Source organism: Ammodytes marinus (genome assembly GCF_949987685.1).
Source record: "Ammodytes marinus genome assembly, chromosome: 3".
NCBI lineage: Eukaryota > Metazoa > Chordata > Actinopteri > Uranoscopiformes > Ammodytidae > Ammodytes > Ammodytes marinus.
In genome coordinates, this window is record NC_137232.1 from 35,631,297 (window position 1) to 35,653,796 (window position 22,500).

The window sequence follows — 22,500 nt, forward strand, 5'->3', positions numbered from 1 at the left end:
AAGAGGTTGAAAAAAGCTTAAAACTAAAACTGTGTTTGTTCAAAGACAGTTGAAGATTTTAAAAAGTTGAATGAGTTTTTAATAGCTGTAATTAATGTGAATTGTTTAACGTTTGAATGGAGTCTCTAGCTGAAAAAATGCGGGAGGAGATAGGTTTCAAAGCAGAGGAAGTTTTAGCGGTTTGGAATGCTGCTCCCATCCGCTTCAATGTTAAATAATTTTTGTTTAATTGCTATTAATTATGAAGTTATTAATTTTTTTGAAATTTTTGAATGAAAGCAGACATGTGGAAAATGGGCTGAATATGAGGATAGTTGAAGGAAGTTTGTGGAATGAAGCATGTTGAAGATATGGACGTGCATTAAAAGCGGGCGGAATAATAATAATAAGAATAACTAGAAATGCAATTCCTGAAGAAATTGCGGTGTGAATGCTGCGCTGCTGAACTGAAGCTGATGCTGAATAAACTTCACTGCTGAATGTTGATGAAGAACGAAGGATGAATATATCTGAATGAATAGAATGATTGAATAATACAATCTATGAAAAATGAATTAAAAATTTATGAATTATGACCTTGAAACTTGACCTTTGACCTCTAAACTCCTATGGGGTTATAATTGAGTCATAATAAACATTTGTGCAAAGTTAGAAGAAAATCCGTGTAAGTCTAAATTTTGCGGTAACTGGGACTTGAACCACCAACTTTAAGCTCAGGGTTTAAAAAAAAATAAAATAAATTATAGATATGCCTAATGTGTCATATGCACTTCCCACGAGACATGTTCCCCTTCACACAAAGATTTAAGGTGAAAATGTTATTCCCTAAGCAGGATTCGGACCTGTGATCTTCAGGCTGCGAGACCTAGGCTTAAACCACTAAGCCACCAAAGTTGTTGAATCTATCAGAGCAGGTCACATCTATAAAGAGAACTCTATATTCCTATGGCGCGGTGGTGAGCTAATCAGGGCCAATTGGTAACAGCTGTGGTCCCTCTCCACCTTTAGAGCTGAGCGAAACGCATCCTTCAAACTTCTGCCTCTCACACGCAAACCGTTTGTCTGACAGACAAAATGAAGATACCGTGAGAATCAGAAGATTCCAAGATATGGATAAAAAACTTAAAACTGTGAAATAGTAATTGATTAGACTTGGAGCTAAAGTACATTGATGGCTTGATGGAGAGCTCGTCTGAGTCAACTCAGTAAGCTACAACATAAAATAAAAGATTGCGGTGGAGGCTAGAACGGAGGCGGAAGCGGAGGCGGCTTCTTCTTCTTCTTCTTTTAATTTCCGGCAATTGCCTTTTCAGCACATTGCTGCCACCCACAGGACAAAGATAACACGCGTTCAATGAACGATCTGAAAAAAAGCATTTCCTGCTGAGTTGAAAAGTTGAACAAAAGTGGAAAAACTAAAGGTTTATAAAGTCGAAGTTTATAAAGGTCATACTTGTGTAAAATAAGTTTAAAAGGAGATGAGTTTTTTTTTAAATTATCTATTTCAAATAGCCTACACAATGGTATAACTGCAGCAAGACAAACTATGCAATTAATATTAGATATTATTGCATATTTAATCAAGTAAATAAATTACTATTTCATTTAGAACTGTGCCATATCTCTCCTCTTCACCCCAAAGCCCAAAAAACATTAGGATTAAAAAAAGACAGTGCCTCACCAGCCATAAACCTCACTGCACGTCTCTTCACATTCACACTCTCTCACTCACACACACACACACACACACACACACACACACACACACACACACACACACACACACACACACACGGACTCTCTCACTCACACAAACACACACACAGTTTCACATGGGATGTTACTGGTTTCTATGGCAACAGTTGATGACAGTGTCTTCAGTTATTTTGGTCCTGTAATACACTGATATGCAGCAGTTGGTTGGACACCATTTAGCTTGGAAGCCCAAAACTTCCATTGTGTAGGTTCGGTAGTCACATCTATGCGACCGGCAGAATATGTCTTTTTTGGGTGTAATAAACCTTTAAATATCTCTGAAGTTATGAATTTTATGAAAAAATTGTGAATTATGGAAATGTGCTCCCATGCAAGACGAACATGGGACAATTTGAATCCTTAAAAGGAGTTGAAAAGTTGAATATATAGAGGTTTGAATAACATTTCTTGCTGAAGTTATGAAGAAGTTGAAAGACATGGATACAAATCTTAAAACTATGAAATAGTAATTGAATAGACTTGGAGCTAAACTACCTTGATGGCTTGAATTTATATGAATCAGCTAAAGGAGTATGAAGATGTGGAAAAGTAAGAAACAGTCTTAAATATGAACAGTAGTGAATTGTTTAACTCTAATAGGAATGATGTTGAATATTTAAAAATGTCTAGATAAAATTACAATTGAAAGACATGAAAAACAATGTATGTGTGAAATAGGCCTTCAAAGAGCAGAGTGTTTGCCCCATTTCAACTGTGCCTCTACGAACTGTCTAATAAAGCGGAAAAAAGAAAAAAAGAATCAAGAAAAAAAAGTGAAATTGCCCTTTAATGGGCAGAGTGAGTCACCAAGGTGAGTGTATGTCTTATTGAGGGTCTGTGATCAGGCAGAAATCCCACCTTTTAGAGGCCTCAGAGAGGTCATTTCATCCAAAACGTCACCTCAAACCGCTGCCTCTAACTAGCGGACCCTGAGTCTAACTGACAAAATTATTTTATTGTTAGAACCAGAAGAATCTGATGAAGACACAGTGTGAAGATTATGTCTGTAATGTGAAGAATATGAGAACCAGAGCATTTCAAAGGTGTGGTACAGTCTGCCTTTCTCCAGAAATGTCATGTCTCAGTTATCAAGGCGGCAGTTGGTTGGACACCATTTAGCTTGGAAGCCCAGACCTCCCATTGTGTAAGTCCGATTGCTTCAGTAGTCACATCTATGCGACCGGCAGAATATGTCCTACATTTTGATGTAAAAATTATCCACGTAGGGTTTAATTTGTGGGAGTGAGAGGCAGTTAAGTGGAAGGTTTTGGTGTATTTTTACACCAGTTCTACACTGTAACAGTTGGTTTCCCCAGTCTGCCTCTGAACATTCCGTCCCATCCGGATCCCATTATAAATTTAGAAAGAGGTTGAAAAAAGCTTAAAACTAAAACTGTGTTTGTTCAAAGACAGTTGAAGATTTTAAAAAGTTGAATAAGTGTTTAATAGCTGTAATTAATGTGAATTGTTTAACGTTTGAATGGAGTCTCTAGCTGAAAAAATGCGGGAGGAGATAGGTTTCAAAGCAGAGGAAGTTTTAGCGGTTTGGAATGCTGCTCCTATCCGCTTCAATGTTAAATAATTTTTGTTTAATTGCTATTAATTATGAAGTTATTAATTTTTTTTAAAATTTTGAATGAAAGCAATAATGTGGAAAATGGGCTGAATATGAGGATAGTTGAAGGAAGTTTGTGGAATGAAGCATGTTGAAGATATGGACGTCCATGAAAAGCGGGCGGAATAATAATAATAAGAACTAGAAATGCAATTCCTGAAGAAATTGCGGTGTGAATGCTGCGCTGCTGAACTGAAGCTGATGCTGAATAAACTTCACTGCTGAATGTTGATGAAGAACGAAGGATGAATATATCTGAATGAATAGAATGATTGAATAATACAATCTATGAAAAATGAATTAAAAATGTATGAATTATGACCTTGAAACTTGACCTTTGACCTCTAAACTCCTATGGGGTTATAATTGAGTCATAATAAACATTTGTGCAAAGTTAGAAGAAAATCCGTGTAAGTCTATATTTTGCGGTAACTGGGACTTGAACCACCAACTTTAAGCTCAGGGTTTAAAAAAAAAAAAAAAAAATTATAGATATGCCTAATGTGTCATATGCACTTCCCACGAGACATGTTCCCCTTCACACAAAGATTTAAGGTGAAAATGTTATTCCCTAAGCAGGATTCGGACCTGTGATCTTCAGGCTGCGAGACCTAGGCTTAAACCACTAAGCCACCAAAGTTGTTGAATCTATCAGAGCAGGTCACATCTATAAAGAGAACTCTATATTCCTATGGCGCGGTGGTGAGCTAATCAGGGCCAATTGGTAACAGCTGTGGTCCCTCTCCACCTTTAGAGCTGAGCGAAACGCATCCTTCAAACTTCTGCCTCTCACACGCAAACCGTTTGTCTGACAGACAAAATGAAGATACCGTGAGAATCAGAAGATTCCAAGATATGGATAAAAAACTTAAAACTGTGAAATAGTAATTGATTAGACTTGGAGCTAAAGTACATTGATGGCTTGATGGAGAGCTCGTCTGAGTCAACTCAGTAAGCTACAACATAAAATAAAAGATTGCGGTGGAGGCTAGAACGGAGGCGGAAGCGGAGGCGGCTTCTTCTTCTTCTTTTAATTTCCGGCAATTGCCTTTTCAGCACATTGCTGCCACCCACAGGACAAAGATAACACGCGTTCAATGAACGATCTGAAAAAAAGCATTTCCTGCTGAGTTGAAAAGTTGAACAAAAGTGGAAAAACTAAAGGTTTATAAAGTCGAAGTTTATAAAGGTCATACTTGTGTAAAATAAGTTTAAAAGGAGATGAGTTTTTTTTTTAATTATCTATTTCAAATAGCCTACACAATGGTATAACTGCAGCAAGACAAACTATGCAATTAATATTAGATATTATTGCATATTTAATCAAGTAAATAAATTACTATTTCATTTAGAACTGTGCCATATCTCTCCTCTTCACCCCAAAGCCCAAAAAACATTAGGATTAAAAAAAGACAGTGCCTCACCAGCCATAAACCTCACTGCACGTCTCTTCACATTCACACTCTCTCACTCACACACACACACACACACACACACACACACACACACACACACACACACACACACACACACACACGGACTCTCTCACTCACACAAACACACACACAGTTTCACATGGGATGTTACTGGTTTCTATGGCAACAGTTGATGACAGTGTCTTCAGTTATTTTGGTCCTGTAATACACTGATATGCAGCAGTTGGTTGGACACCATTTAGCTTGGAAGCCCAAAACTTCCATTGTGTAGGTTCGGTAGTCACATCTATGCGACCGGCAGAATATGTCTTTTTTGGGTGTAATAAACCTTTAAATATCTCTGAAGTTATGAATTTTATGAAAAAATTGTGAATTATGGAAATGTGCTCCCATGCAAGACGAACATGGGACAATTTGAATCCTTAAAAGGAGTTGAAAAGTTGAATATATAGAGGTTTGAATAACATTTCTTGCTGAAGTTATGAAGAAGTTGAAAGACATGGATACAAATCTTAAAACTATGAAATAGTAATTGAATAGACTTGGAGCTAAACTACCTTGATGGCTTGAATTTATATGAATCAGCTAAAGGAGTATGAAGATGTGGAAAAGTAAGAAACAGTCTTAAATATGAACAGTAGTGAATTGTTTAACTCTAATAGGAATGATGTTGAATATTTAAAAATGTCTAGATAAAATTACAATTGAAAGACATGAAAAACAATGTATGTGTGAAATAGGCCTTCAAAGAGCAGAGTGTTTGCCCCATTTCAACTGTGCCTCTACGAACTGTCTAATAAAGCGGAAAAAAGAAAAAAAGAATCAAGAAAAAAAAGTGAAATTGCCCTTTAATGGGCAGAGTGAGTCACCAAGGTGAGTGTATGTCTTATTGAGGGTCTGTGATCAGGCAGAAATCCCACCTTTTAGAGGCCTCAGAGAGGTCATTTCATCCAAAACGTCACCTCAAACCGCTGCCTCTAACTAGCGGACCCTGAGTCTAACTGACAAAATTATTTTATTGTTAGAACCAGAAGAATCTGATGAAGACACAGTGTGAAGATTATGTCTGTAATGTGAAGAATATGAGAACCAGAGCATTTCAAAGGTGTGGTACAGTCTGCCTTTCTCCAGAAATGTCATGTCTCAGTTATCAAGGCGGCAGTTGGTTGGACACCATTTAGCTTGGAAGCCCAGACCTCCCATTGTGTAAGTCCGATTGCTTCAGTAGTCACATCTATGCGACCGGCAGAATATGTCCTACATTTTGATGTAAAAATTATCCACGTAGGGTTTAATTTGTGGGAGTGAGAGGCAGTTAAGTGGAAGGTTTTGGTGTATTTTTACACCAGTTCTACACTGTAACAGTTGGTTTCCCCAGTCTGCCTCTGAACATTCCGTCCCATCCGGATCCCATTATAAATTTAGAAAGAGGTTGAAAAAAGCTTAAAACTAAAACTGTGTTTGTTCAAAGACAGTTGAAGATTTTAAAAAGTTGAATAAGTGTTTAATAGCTGTAATTAATGTGAATTGTTTAACGTTTGAATGGAGTCTCTAGCTGAAAAAATGCGGGAGGAGATAGGTTTCAAAGCAGAGGAAGTTTTAGCGGTTTGGAATGCTGCTCCCATCCGCTTCAATGTTAAATATTTTTTGTTTAATTGCTATTAATTATGAAGTTATTAATTTTTTTGAAAATTTTGAATGAAAGCAATAATGTGGAAAATGGGCTGAATATGAGGATAGTTGAAGGAAGTTTGTGGAATGAAGCATGTTGAAGATATGGACGTGCATGAAAAGCGGGCGGAATAATAATAATAAGAATAACTAGAAATGCAATTCCTGAAGAAATTGCGGTGTGAATGCTGCGCTGCTGAACTGAAGCTGATGCTAAATAAACTTCACTGCTGAATGTTGATGAAGAACGAAGGATGAATATATCTGAATGAATAGAATGATTGAATAATACAATTTATGAAAAATTAATGAAAAATTAATGAAAAATTAATGAATGATGACCTTGAAAGTTGACCTTTGACCTCTAAACTCCTCTGGGGTTATAATTGAGTCATAATAAACATTTGTGCAAAGTTAGAAGAAAATCCGTGTAAGTCTAAATTTAGCGGTAACTGGGGCTTGAACCGCCAACTTTAATTTCAGGGTTAAAAAAAAAAAAAAAAAAAAAAACTCTAGATATGCCTAATGTGTCATATGCACTTACCATGAGACACGTTCCCCTTCACACAAAGATTTGAGGTGACAATTTTATTCCACAAGCTAGATTTGAACCTGTGACCTTTTGATTATAAGACCTGGACTTAAACCACTAAGCCATCAATCTGGTGTTTAAAAATTTATAGAGCAGGTCAAATTTATAGAAAGAACTGTATATTCCTATGGTGTGCGTGTGTGCGTGTGTGTGTGTGTGTGTGTGAGTGTGTCTGTGTGTGTGTGTGTGTGTGTCTTACTGTGCCTCTCCGAACTGTCTAATAAAGCGGAAAAAAGAAAAAAATTATCAAGAAAAAAAAGTGAAATTGCCCTTTAATAGGCAGAGTGAGTCACCAAGGTGAGTGTATGTCTTATTGAGGGTCTTTGATCAGGCAGAAATCCCACCTTTTAGAGGCCTCAGAGAGGTCATTTCTTTCGAAACGTCACCTCAAACCGCTGCCTCTAACTGACGCACCGTGAGTCTAACTGACAAAATTATTTTATTGTTAGAACCAGAAGAATCTGATGAAGACACAGTGTGAAGATTGTGCCTGTAATGTGAAGCATATGAGAACCAGAGCATTTTAAAGGTGTGGTACAGTCTGCCTTTCTCCAGAAATGTCATGTCTCAGTTATCAAGGCGGCAGTTGGTTGGACACCATTTAGCTGGGAAGCCCAAAACTCCCATTGTGTAGGTCCGATCGCTTAAGTAGTCACATCTATGCGACCGGCAGAATATGTCCTACATTTCGATGTCAAAATTATCCACGTAGGGTTTAATTGGTGGGAGTGAGAGGCAGTTAAGTGGAAGGTTTTGGTGTATTTTTACACCAGTTCTACACTGTAACAGTTGGTTCCCCCACTCTGCCTCTGAACATTCCGTCCCATCCGGATCCCATTATAAATTTAGAAAGAGGTTGAAAAAAGCTTAAAACTAAAACTGTGTTTGTTCAAAGACAGTTGAAGATTTTAAAAAGTTGAATGAGTTTTTAATAGCTGTAATTAATGTGAATTGTTTAACGTTTGAATGGAGGTTGTAGCTGAAAAAATGCGGGAGGAGATAGGTTTCAAAGCAGAGGAAGTTTTAGCGGTTTGGAATGCTGCTCCTATCCGCTTCAATGTTAAAATAATTTGTTAAAAAGCTGAATATTTATATATAATATGAATTTTTTTGAAATTTTTGAATAAAAGCAATAATGTGAAAAATTAGCTGAATATGAGGATAGTTGAAGGAAGTTTGTGGAATGAAGCATGTTGAAGATATGGCCCGACCTGAAAAGCGGGCGGAAGTGAAATAATAATAAATACGCAGAATATCAATGCTGTGAATGCTTTCAGCATTCACACCAAATACGCAGAATATCAATGCTGTGAATGCTTTCAGCATTCACACCAATAACTAGAAATGCAATTCCTGAAGAAATTGCGGTGTGAATGCTGCGCTGCTGAACTGAAGCTGATGCTGAATAAACTTCACTGCTGAATGTTGATGAAGAACGAAGGATGAATATATCTGAATGAATAGAATGATTGAATAATACAATCTATGAAAAATGAATTAAAAATTTATGAATTATGACCTTGAAACTTGACCTTTGACCTCTAAACTCCTATGGGGTTATAATTGAGTCATAATAAACATTTGTGCAAAGTTAGAAGAAAATCCGTGTAAGTCTATATTTTGCGGTAACTGGGACTTGAACCACCAACTTTAAGCTCAGGGTTTAAAAAAAAATAAAATAAATTATAGATATGCCTAATGTGTCATATGCACTTCCCACGAGACATGTTCCCCTTCACACAAAGATTTAAGGTGAAAATGTTATTCCCTAAGCAGGATTCGGACCTGTGATCTTCAGGCTGCGAGACCTAGGCTTAAACCACTAAGCCACCAAAGTTGTTGAATCTATCAGAGCAGGTCACATCTATAAAGAGAACTCTATATTCCTATGGCGCGGTGGTGAGCTAATCAGGGCCAATTGGTAACAGCTGTGGTCCCTCTCCACCTTTAGAGCTGAGCGAAACGCATCCTTCAAACTTCTGCCTCTCACACGCAAACCGTTTGTCTGACAGACAAAATGAAGATACCGTGAGAATCAGAAGATTCCAAGATATGGATAAAAAACTTAAAACTGTGAAATAGTAATTGATTAGACTTGGAGCTAAAGTACATTGATGGCTTGATGGAGAGCTCGTCTGAGTCAACTCAGTAAGCTACAACATAAAATAAAAGATTGCGGTGGAGGCTAGAACGGAGGCGGAAGCGGAGGCGGCTTCTTCTTCTTCTTCTTTTAATTTCCGGCAATTGCCTTTTCAGCACATTGCTGCCACCCACAGGACAAAGATAACACGCGTTCAATGAACGATCTGAAAAAAAGCATTTCCTGCTGAGTTGAAAAGTTGAACAAAAGTGGAAAAACTAAAGGTTTATAAAGTCGAAGTTTATAAAGGTCATACTTGTGTAAAATAAGTTTAAAAGGAGATGAGTTTTTTTTTAAATTATCTATTTCAAATAGCCTACACAATGGTATAACTGCAGCAAGACAAACTATGCAATTAATATTAGATATTATTGCATATTTAATCAAGTAAATAAATTACTATTTCATTTAGAACTGTGCCATATCTCTCCTCTTCACCCCAAAGCCCAAAAAACATTAGGATTAAAAAAAGACAGTGCCTCACCAGCCATAAACCTCACTGCACGTCTCTTCACATTCACACTCTCTCACTCACACACACACACACACACACACACACACACACACACACACACACACGGACTCTCTCACTCACACAAACACACACACAGTTTCACATGGGATGTTACTGGTTTCTATGGCAACAGTTGATGACAGTGTCTTCAGTTATTTTGGTCCTGTAATACACTGATATGCAGCAGTTGGTTGGACACCATTTAGCTTGGAAGCCCAAAACTTCCATTGTGTAGGTTCGGTAGTCACATCTATGCGACCGGCAGAATATGTCTTTTTTGGGTGTAATAAACCTTTAAATATCTCTGAAGTTATGAATTTTATGAAAAAATTGTGAATTATGGAAATGTGCTCCCATGCAAGACGAACATGGGACAATTTGAATCCTTAAAAGGAGTTGAAAAGTTGAATATATAGAGGTTTGAATAACATTTCTTGCTGAAGTTATGAAGAAGTTGAAAGACATGGATACAAATCTTAAAACTATGAAATAGTAATTGAATAGACTTGGAGCTAAACTACCTTGATGGCTTGAATTTATATGAATCAGCTAAAGGAGTATGAAGATGTGGAAAAGTAAGAAACAGTCTTAAATATGAACAGTAGTGAATTGTTTAACTCTAATAGGAATGATGTTGAATATTTAAAAATGTCTAGATAAAATTACAATTGAAAGACATGAAAAACAATGTATGTGTGAAATAGGCCTTCAAAGAGCAGAGTGTTTGCCCCATTTCAACTGTGCCTCTACGAACTGTCTAATAAAGCGGAAAAAAGAAAAAAAGAATCAAGAAAAAAAAGTGAAATTGCCCTTTAATGGGCAGAGTGAGTCACCAAGGTGAGTGTATGTCTTATTGAGGGTCTGTGATCAGGCAGAAATCCCACCTTTTAGAGGCCTCAGAGAGGTCATTTCATCCAAAACGTCACCTCAAACCGCTGCCTCTAACTAGCGGACCCTGAGTCTAACTGACAAAATTATTTTATTGTTAGAACCAGAAGAATCTGATGAAGACACAGTGTGAAGATTATGTCTGTAATGTGAAGAATATGAGAACCAGAGCATTTCAAAGGTGTGGTACAGTCTGCCTTTCTCCAGAAATGTCATGTCTCAGTTATCAAGGCGGCAGTTGGTTGGACACCATTTAGCTTGGAAGCCCAGACCTCCCATTGTGTAAGTCCGATTGCTTCAGTAGTCACATCTATGCGACCGGCAGAATATGTCCTACATTTTGATGTAAAAATTATCCACGTAGGGTTTAATTTGTGGGAGTGAGAGGCAGTTATGTGGAAGGTTTTGGTGTATTTTTACACCAGTTCTACACTGTAACAGTTGGTTTCCCCAGTCTGCCTCTGAACATTCCGTCCCATCCGGATCCCATTATAAATTTAGAAAGAGGTTGAAAAAAGCTTAAAACTAAAACTGTGTTTGTTCAAAGACAGTTGAAGATTTTAAAAAGTTGAATAAGTGTTTAATAGCTGTAATTAATGTGAATTGTTTAACGTTTGAATGGAGTCTCTAGCTGAAAAAATGCGGGAGGAGATAGGTTTCAAAGCAGAGGAAGTTTTAGCGGTTTGGAATGCTGCTCCTATCCGCTTCAATGTTAAATAATTTTTGTTTAATTGCTATTAATTATGAAGTTATTAATTTTTTTGAAAATTTTGAATGAAAGCAATAATGTGGAAAATGGGCTGAATATGAGGATGGTTGAAGGAAGTTTGTGGAATGAAGCATGTTGAAGATATGGACGTCCATGAAAAGCGGGCGGAATAATAATAATAAGAACTAGAAATGCAATTCCTGAAGAAATTGCGGTGTGAATGCTGCGCTGCTGAACTGAAGCTGATGCTGAATAAACTTCACTGCTGAATGTTGATGAAGAACGAAGGATGAATATATCTGAATGAATAGAATGATTGAATAATACAATCTATGAAAAATGAATTAAAAATTTATGAATTATGACCTTGAAACTTGACCTTTGACCTCTAAACTCCTATGGGGTTATAATTGAGTCATAATAAACATTTGTGCAAAGTTAGAAGAAAATCCGTGTAAGTCTATATTTTGCGGTAACTGGGACTTGAACCACCAACTTTAAGCTCAGGGTTTAAAAAAATAAAAAATAAATTATAGATATGCCTAATGTGTCATATGCACTTCCCACGAGACATGTTCCCCTTCACACAAAGATTTAAGGTGAAAATGTTATTCCCTAAGCAGGATTCGGACCTGTGATCTTCAGGCTGCGAGACCTAGGCTTAAACCACTAAGCCACCAAAGTTGTTGAATCTATCAGAGCAGGTCACATCTATAAAGAGAACTCTATATTCCTACGGCGCGGTGGTGAGCTAATCAGGGCCAATTGGTAACAGCTGTGGTCCCTCTCCACCTTTAGAGCTGAGCGAAACGCATCCTTCAAACTTCTGCCTCTCACACGCAAACCGTTTGTCTGACAGACAAAATGAAGATACCGTGAGAATCAGAAGATTCCAAGATATGGATAAAAAACTTAAAACTGTGAAATAGTAATTGATTAGACTTGGAGCTAAAGTACATTGATGGCTTGATGGAGAGCTCGTCTGAGTCAACTCAGTAAGCTACAACATAAAATAAAAGATTGCGGTGGAGGCTAGAACGGAGGCGGAAGCGGAGGCGGCTTCTTCTTCTTCTTCTTTTAATTTCCGGCAATTGCCTTTTCAGCACATTGCTGCCACCCACAGGACAAAGATAACACGCGTTCAATGAACGATCTGAAAAAAAGCATTTCCTGCTGAGTTGAAAAGTTGAACAAAAGTGGAAAAACTAAAGGTTTATAAAGTCGAAGTTTATAAAGGTCATACTTGTGTAAAATAAGTTTAAAAGGAGATGAGTTTTTTTTTAAATTATCTATTTCAAATAGCCTACACAATGGTATAACTGCAGCAAGACAAACTATGCAATTAATATTAGATATTATTGCATATTTAATCAAGTAAATAAATTACTATTTCATTTAGAACTGTGCCATATCTCTCCTCTTCACCCCAAAGCCCAAAAAACATTAGGATTAAAAAAAGACAGTGCCTCACCAGCCATAAACCTCACTGCACGTCTCTTCACAATCACACTCTCTCACTCACACACACACACACACACACACACACACACACACACACACACACACACACACACACACACACACACACACACACGGACTCTCTCACTCACACAAACACACACACAGTTTCACATGGGATGTTACTGGTTTCTATGGCAACAGTTGATGACAGTGTCTTCAGTTATTTTGGTCCTGTAATACACTGATATGCAGCAGTTGGTTGGACACCATTTAGCTTGGAAGCCCAAAACTTCCATTGTGTAGGTTCGGTAGTCACATCTATGCGACCGGCAGAATATGTCTTTTTTGGGTGTAATAAACCTTTAAATATCTCTGAAGTTATGAATTTTATGAAAAAATTGTGAATTATGGAAATGTGCTCCCATGCAAGACGAACATGGGACAATTTGAATCCTTAAAAGGAGTTGAAAAGTTGAATATATAGAGGTTTGAATAACATTTCTTGCTGAAATTATGAAGAAGTTGAAAGACATGGATACAAATCTTAAAACTATGAAATAGTAATTGAATAGACTTGGAGCTAAACTACCTTGATGGCTTGAATTTATATGAATCAGCTAAAGGAGTATGAAGATGTGGAAAAGTAAGAAACAGTCTTAAATATGAACAGTAGTGAATTGTTTAACTCTAATAGGAATGATGTTGAATATTTAAAAATGTCTAGATAAAATTACAATTGAAAGACATGAAAAACAATGTATGTGTGAAATAGGCCTTCAAAGAGCAGAGTGTTTGCCCCATTTCAACTGTGCCTCTACGAACTGTCTAATAAAGCGGAAAAAAGAAAAAAAGAATCAAGAAAAAAAAGTGAAATTGCCCTTTAATGGGCAGAGTGAGTCACCAAGGTGAGTGTATGTCTTATTGAGGGTCTGTGATCAGGCAGAAATCCCACCTTTTAGAGGCCTCAGAGAGGTCATTTCATCCAAAACGTCACCTCAAACCGCTGCCTCTAACTAGCGGACCCTGAGTCTAACTGACAAAATTATTTTATTGTTAGAACCAGAAGAATCTGATGAAGACACAGTGTGAAGATTATGTCTGTAATGTGAAGAATATGAGAACCAGAGCATTTCAAAGGTGTGGTACAGTCTGCCTTTCTCCAGAAATGTCATGTCTCAGTTATCAAGGCGGCAGTTGGTTGGACACCATTTAGCTTGGAAGCCCAGACCTCCCATTGTGTAAGTCCGATTGCTTCAGTAGTCACATCTATGCGACCGGCAGAATATGTCCTACATTTTGATGTAAAAATTATCCACGTAGGGTTTAATTTGTGGGAGTGAGAGGCAGTTAAGTGGAAGGTTTTGGTGTATTTTTACACCAGTTCTACACTGTAACAGTTGGTTTCCCCAGTCTGCCTCTGAACATTCCGTCCCATCCGGATCCCATTATAAATTTAGAAAGAGGTTGAAAAAAGCTTAAAACTAAAACTGTGTTTGTTCAAAGACAGTTGAAGATTTTAAAAAGTTGAATAAGTGTTTAATAGCTGTAATTAATGTGAATTGTTTAATGTTTGAATGGAGTCTCTAGCTGAAAAAATGCGGGAGGAGATAGGTTTCAAAGCAGAGGAAGTTTTAGCGGTTTGGAATGCTGCTCCTATCCACTTCAATGTTAAATAATTTTTGTTTAATTGCTATTAATTATGAAGTTATTAATTTTTTTGAAATTTTTGAATGAAAGCAATAATGTGGAAAATGGGCTGAATATGAGGATAGTTGAATATAGTTTGTGGAATGAAGCATGTTGAAGATATGGCCGGCCCTGAAAAGCGGGCGGAAGTAAAATAATAATAACTAGAAATGCAATTCCTGAAGAAATTGCGGTGTGAATGCTGCGCTGCTGAACTGAAGCTGATGCTGAATAAACTTCACTGCTGAATGTTGATGAAGAACGAAGGATGAATATATCTGAATGAATAGAATGATTGAATAATACAATTTATGAAAAATTAATGAATTATGACCTTGAAAGTTGACCTTTGACCTCTAAACTCCTCTGGGGTTATAATTGAGTCATAATAAACATTTGTGCAAAGTTAGAAGAAAATCCGTGTAAGTCTAAATTTAGCGGTAACTGGGGCTTGAACCGCCAACTTTAAGCTCAGGGTTAAAAAAAAAAAAAAAAAAAACCTTAGATATGCCTAATGTGTCATATGCACTTACCATGAGACACGTTCCCCTTCACACAAAGATTTGAGGTGAAAATTTTATTCCACAAGCTAGATTTGAACCTGTCACCTTTTGATTATAAGACCTGGACTTAAACCACTAAGCCACCAATCTAGTGGTTAAAACTCATAGAGCAGGTCAAACTTATAGAAAGAACTGTATATTCCTATGGTGTGCGTGTGTGTGTGTGTGTGTGTGTGTCTGTGTGTGTGTGTGTGTGTGTGTGTGTGTGAGTGTGTCTCTGTGTGTGTGTGTGTGTGTGTCTTACTGTGCCTCTCCGAACTGTCTAATAAAGCGGAAAAAAGAAAAAAATTATCAAGAAAAAAAAGTGAAATTGCCCTTTAATAGGCAGAGTGAGTCACCAAGGTGAGTGTATGTCTTATTGAGGGTCTTTGATCAGGCAGAAATCCCACCTTTTAGAGGCCTCAGAGAGGTCATTTCTTTCGAAACGTCACCTCAAACCGCTGCCTCTAACTGACGCACCGTGAGTCTAACTGACAAAATTATTTTATTGTTAGAACCAGAAGAATCTGATGAAGACACAGTGTGAAGATTGTGTCTGTAATGTGAAGAATATGAGAACCAGACTATTTTAAAGGTGTGGTACAGTCTGCCTTTCTCCAGAAATGTCATGTCTCAGTTATCAAGGCGGCAGTTGGTTGGACACCATTTAGCTGGGAAGCCCAAAACTCCCATTGTGTAGGTCCGATCGCTTAAGTAGTCACATCTATGCGACCGGCAGAATATGTCCTACATTTTGATGTAAAAATTATCCGCGTAGGGTTAAATTTGTGGGAGTGAGAGGCAGTTATGTGGAAGGTTTTGGTGTATTTTTACACCAGTTCTACACTGTAACAGTTGGTTTCCCCACTCTGCCTCTGAACATTCCGTCCCATCCGGATCCCATTATAAATTTAGAAAGAGGTTGAAAAAAGCTTAAAACTAAAACTGTGTTTGTTCAAAGACAGTTGAAGATTTTAAAAAGTTGAATAAGTGTTTAATAGCTGTAATTAATGTGAATTGTTTAACGTTTGAATGGAGTCTCTAGCTGAAAAAATGCGGGAGGAGATAGGTTTCAAAGCAGAGGAAGTTTTAGCGGTTTGGAATGCTGCTCCCATCCGCTTCAATGTTAAATAATTTTTGTTTAATTGCTATTAATTATGAAGTTATAAATTTTTTTGAAATTTTTGAATGAAAGCAATAATGTGGAAAATGGGCTGAATATGAGGATAGTTGAAGGAAGTTTGTGGAATGAAGCATGTTGAAGATATGGACGTGCATGAAAAGCGGGCGGAATAATAATAATAAGAATAACTAGAAATGCAATTCCTGAAGAAATTGCGGTGTGAATGCTGCGCTGCTGAACTGAAGCTGATGCTGAATAAACTTCACTGCTGAATGTTGATGAAGAACGAAGGATGAATATATCTGAATGAATAGAATGATTGAATAATACAATCTATGAAAAATGAATTAAAAATTTATGAATTATGACCTTGAAACTTGACCTTTGACCTCTAAACTCCTATGGGGTTATAATTGAGTCATAATAAACATTTGTGCAAAGTTAGAAGAAAATCCGTGTAAGTCTATATTTTGCGGTAACTGGGACTTGAACCACCAACTTTAAGCTCAGGGTTTAAAAAAAAATAAAATAAATTATAGATATGCCTAATGTGTCATATGCACTTCCCACGAGACATGTTCCCCTTCACACAAAGATTTAAGGTGAAAATGTTATTCCCTAAGCAGGATTCGGACCTGTGATCTTCAGGCTGCGAGACCTAGGCTTAAACCACTAAGCCACCAAAGTTGTTGAATCTATCAGAGCAGGTCACATCTATAAAGAGAACTCTATATTCCTATGGCGCGGTGGTGAGCTAATCAGGGCCAATTGGTAACAGCTGTGGTCCCTCTCCACCTTTAGAGCTGAGCGAAACGCATCCTTCAAACTTCTGCCTCTCACACGCAAACCGTTTGTCTGACAGACAAAATGAAGATACCGTGAGAATCAGAAGATTCCAAGATATGGATAAAAAACTTAAAACTGTGAAATAGTAATTGATTAGACTTGGAGCTAAAGTACATTGATGGCTTGATGGAGAGCTCGTCTGAGTCAACTCAGTAAGCTACAACATAAAATAAAAGATTGCGGTGGAGGCTAGAACGGAGGCGGAAGCGGAGGCGGCTTCTTCTTCTTCTTCTTTTAATTTCCGGCAATTGCCTTTTCAGCACATTGCTGCCACCCACAGGACAAAGATAACACGCGTTCAATGAACGATCTGAAAAAAAGCATTTCCTGCTGAGTTGAAAAGTTGAACAAAAGTGGAAAAACTAAAGGTTTATAAAGTCGAAGTTTATAAAGGTCATACTTGTGTAAAATAAGTTTAAAAGGAGATGAGTTTTTTTTTAAATTATCTATTTCAAATAGCCTACACAATGGTATAACTGCAGCAAGACAAACTATGCAATTAATATTAGATATTATTGCATATTTAATCAAGTAAATAAATTACTATTTCATTTAGAACTGTGCCATATCTCTCCTCTTCACCCCAAAGCCCAAAAAACATTAGGATTAAAAAAAGACAGTGCCTCACCAGCCATAAACCTCACTGCACGTCTCTTCACATTCACACTCTCTCACTCACACACACACACACACACACACACACACACACACACACACACACACACACACACACACACGGACTCTCTCACTCACACAAACACACACACAGTTTCTCATGGGATGTTACTGGTTTCTATGGCAACAGTTGATGACAGTGTCTTCAGTTATTTTGGTCCTGTAATACACTGATATGCAGCAGTTGGTTGGACACCATTTAGCTTGGAAGCCCAAAACTTCCATTGTGTAGGTTCGGTAGTCACATCTATGCGACCGGCAGAATATGTCTTTTTTGGGTGTAATAAACCTTTAAATATCTCTGAAGTTATGAATTTTATGAAAAAATTGTGAATTATGGAAATGTGCTCCCATGCAAGACGAACATGGGACAATTTGAATCCTTAAAAGGAGTTGAAAAGTTGAATATATAGAGGTTTGAATAACATTTCTTGCTGAAGTTATGAAGAAGTTGAAAGACATGGATACAAATCTTAAAACTATGAAATAGTAATTGAATAGACTTGGAGCTAAACTACCTTGATGGCTTGAATTTATATGAATCAGCTAAAGGAGTATGAAGATGTGGAAAAGTAAGAAACAGTCTTAAATATGAACAGTAGTGAATTGTTTAACTCTAATAGGAATGATGTTGAATATTTAAAAATGTCTAGATAAAATTACAATTGAAAGACATGAAAAACAATGTATGTGTGAAATAGGCCTTCAAAGAGCAGAGTGTTTGCCCCATTTCAACTGTGCCTCTACGAACTGTCTAATAAAGCGGAAAAAAGAAAAAAAGAATCAAGAAAAAAAAGTGAAATTGCCCTTTAATGGGCAGAGTGAGTCACCAAGGTGAGTGTATGTCTTATTGAGGGTCTGTGATCAGGCAGAAATCCCACCTTTTAGAGGCCTCAGAGAGGTAATTTCATCCAAAACGTCACCTCAAACCGCTGCCTCTAACTAGCGGACCCTGAGTCTAACTGACAAAATTATTTTATTGTTAGAACCAGAAGAATCTGATGAAGACACAGTGTGAAGATTATGTCTGTAATGTGAAGAATATGAGAACCAGAGCATTTCAAAGGTGTGGTACAGTCTGCCTTTCTCCAGAAATGTCATGTCTCAGTTATCAAGGCGGCAGTTGGTTGGACACCATTTAGCTTGGAAGCCCAGACCTCCCATTGTGTAAGTCCGATTGCTTCAGTAGTCACATCTATGCGACCGGCAGAATATGTCCTACATTTTGATGTAAAAATTATCCACGTAGGGTTTAATTTGTGGGAGTGAGAGGCAGTTAAGTGGAAGGTTTTGGTGTATTTTTACACCAGTTCTACACTGTAACAGTTGGTTTCCCCAGTCTGCCTCTGAACATTCCGTCCCATCCGGATCCCATTATAAATTTAGAAAGAGGTTGAAAAAAGCTTAAAACTAAAACTGTGTTTGTTCAAAGACAGTTGAAGATTTTAAAAAGTTGAATAAGTGTTTAATAGCTGTAATTAATGTGAATTGTTTAACGTTTGAATGGAGTCTCTAGCTGAAAAAATGCGGGAGGAGATAGGTTTCAAAGCAGAGGAAGTTTTAGCGGTTTGGAATGCTGCTCCTATCCGCTTCAATGTTAAATAATTTTTGTTTAATTGCTATTAATTATGAAGTTATTAATTTTTTTGAAAATTTTGAATGAAAGCAATAATGTGGAAAATGGGCTGAATATGAGGATAGTTGAAGGAAGTTTGTGGAATGAAGCATGTTGAAGATATGGACGTCCATGAAAAGCGGGCGGAATAATAAGAATAAGAATAAATACGCAGAATATCAATGCTGTGAATGCTTTCAGCATTCACACCAAATACGCAGAATATCAATGCTGTGAATGCTTTCAGCATTCACACCAAATACGCAGAATATCAATGCTGTGAATGCTTTCAGCATTCACACCAATAAATACGCAGAATATCAATGCTGTGAATGCTTTCAGCATTCACACCAAATACGCAGAATATCAATGCTGTGAATGCTTTCAGCATTCACACCAAATACGCAGAATATCAATGCTGTGAATGCTTTCAGCATTCACACCAATAAAACACACAGAAAGACAGACAGACAGACAGACAGACACACACACACTCACACACACACACAGAGAGAGACACACACAGACACACACACATAAACACAGACAGACAAGACAGCCAGACACAAACACACACACACATACACACGTACATAGTTAAACAGGGACTATGACCCTACACCCACCAAGTGAGGACTAGATACTACGAAAATAAAAAAAACACACTTCTTTTGTCAGTTAAAGTTGCTCTAAGGAACTTTCAGTGTGTGTTAATTCCAGCGCCCCCAGTGGACAAAAGCAGTAGTGTTTTTACCACGCGAGCTGTTGTTCCTGGGTGAGCGTATATCCATGACAAAGGCATTAAGAAAAACTGTATAAAAATAGCATTCTTTGCACTGATGGTCTTGTTTGCTGTTACATGTAATTTATGATCATCAGAGAAAAAATTAGACTGTTTCAGAAGTTTTTCACACACACACACACACACACACACACACACACACACACACACACACACACACACACACACACACACACACAGTACTGTATGTATTACCTGTTGTATATGTTGTGCAGCCAGTCTAGCAGTGAGTATATGTCAGTTATCTCCAGCTGGTTGTCAGTGATGGCCTCCAGTCGCCTAGCAACAGCCTGGTGGTAACTCTGCACGTACACCTGAAGGGTCAAAGGTCAAAGGTCAAAGGTTAGAAGGACGCAGTTGTTTTTTAATTTCTTTTAATTCAAAGTGCTGGAAAATAAAAAGTCCAAAATTATAAAATGAGAAAAGTTGAATATAAAACATAATTAATATAATCATATATACAATGTTTTATATTTAACTAATTAATTGATAATACATTTGATTGATTGATTGATTGATTGATAGATAGATAGATAGATAGATAGATAGATAGATAGATAGATAGATAGATAGATAGATAGATAGATAGATAGATAGATAGATAGATAGATAGATAGATAGATAGATAGATAGATAGATAGATAGATAGATAGATAGATAGATAGATAGATAGATAGATAGATAGATAGATAGATAGATAGATAGATAGACAGACAGACAGACAGACAGACAGACAGACAGACAGACAGACAGACAGACAGACAGACAGACAGATAGATAGTCTCACTTGAAATGGCTGGTATTCTTCTGGGTAAATAGCCACCACGTTCCTGTTGGCGGCCCCCAGATCTTCGACCACTCGTCCTCTCAGCTTGTCCAGGTATCGGTCCAGTTCCCCGGCCGTGAACTCAGCTCTCTGGGGCAGAGAACCATCGGCTGCTTCCTCCACCGCCTCCCTCCACCTGAGGAAAAGTATGTAAGTGAGTGAAATGTATATATATATATATTTTGGCTAATTCTGGCATTTTTAACCCAAGTATGACGCACGCACGCACACACACACACGCGCGCACACACGCACACGCACACACACACGCACACACACACACAGTCCCCTTCTTAAATAAAGTGAATTGAACCTCTGTTTGAGCCCGCGGGGTCTGGGGCCGCCGGGGGCCGCGGACGGACTGACGGCCCAATCTCTGTCCACCTGCTCCTCCTGCTGTAAAACCTACACACACACACACACACACAGAGATACACACACACACACACACACACACACACACACACACACACACACACACACACACAGATAGAAACACACAGAGAGATAAATAAAGATACACAAGTGAGGTGATATTTGCACACAGGGCGCATTTTATTCGTGCAAGTAATTTGCGTGTTATTAATAATTACCGAAAGTATCCAGAGTCAATACAAGCTTCCATATCAGCGCCGTGATTAAGCTTATTGAAATTCAGATTTTTATTTTTTCGAACAGAGTTTGATTTTCCTAGGACGTCCAAACACTACCCCTCTTACCTGAACCACGAGGCCCAGATTAGGGCCTGCTGTTGGGCATCGCAGAGACTCTCTCACCACGGACCACAGCTCTTTCTGGAGCTCTTCATACAACAGCTCCACATCCTTAGCCTTCCTCCGTCCGCCATCTGTAAAGGAGCAGTGCGTAGAATTGATTGGCATTTTTCAGAACAGACTTGGTATAAATGTAATATTATATTCATAAGTATGTTATAATTAGTCTATAAATCGCATGAAAAAAAAAAGAATTAGCCTTTTAAATCTACATAGGAGAGGACAAACACACACTTGCACACACACACACAGACACACACACACACACTCACACACACACACACACACACACACACACACACACACACACACACACACACACACACACACACACACACACAGACACAGACACAGACACAAATCATCACCCACCCACCCACCCACACCCACACACTCACTCACTCACTCACTCACTCACTCACTCACTCTCACACACACACACACACACACACACACACACACACACACACACACACACACACACACACACACACACACACACACACACACACACACACACACACACACACACCTTTGACACTGGGGCTGGCGATGTCCTCGGGCTCAGCAGCAGCCGACTCGGTGCACTCCTGCTCCAGCTCCAGGATGTGAGTGTCTGCTAGGAGAAGGTCTCTCTTCTTCACCAACTGGAGAATCTCTAGCACTGAAACAAAGAAACGCACGGCATTATCTATCTGTCTGTCTGTCCGTCTGTCCGTCTGTCTGTCTGTCTGTCTGTCTGTCTGTCTATCCATCCATCTGTTTTGTTTATACAGGTAAATCCCATTGAGACCGGAGACTCTATTTCAAGGGAGACCTGTTCCCATTCCC

At 38.1% G+C, this 22,500-nt stretch overlaps 1 protein-coding gene across 1 annotated transcript in view; it reads right to left on the bottom strand.

Moving 5' to 3' along the window:
* exoc3l2b (exocyst complex component 3-like 2b) overlaps nt 1–22,500 on the bottom strand; it is a gene marked incomplete at both ends in the record, with an annotated part of 64,801 nt that overhangs the window by 12,485 nt on the left and 29,816 nt on the right. The window contains 5 exons of the mRNA XM_080025224.1: nt 20,266–20,384; nt 20,858–21,032; nt 21,210–21,301; nt 21,616–21,743; nt 22,202–22,333. Coding sequence (XP_079881350.1) covers nt 20,266–20,384; nt 20,858–21,032; nt 21,210–21,301; nt 21,616–21,743; nt 22,202–22,333 — 646 coding nt within the window. The remainder of the gene's footprint in view (nt 1–20,265; nt 20,385–20,857; nt 21,033–21,209; nt 21,302–21,615; nt 21,744–22,201; nt 22,334–22,500) is intronic.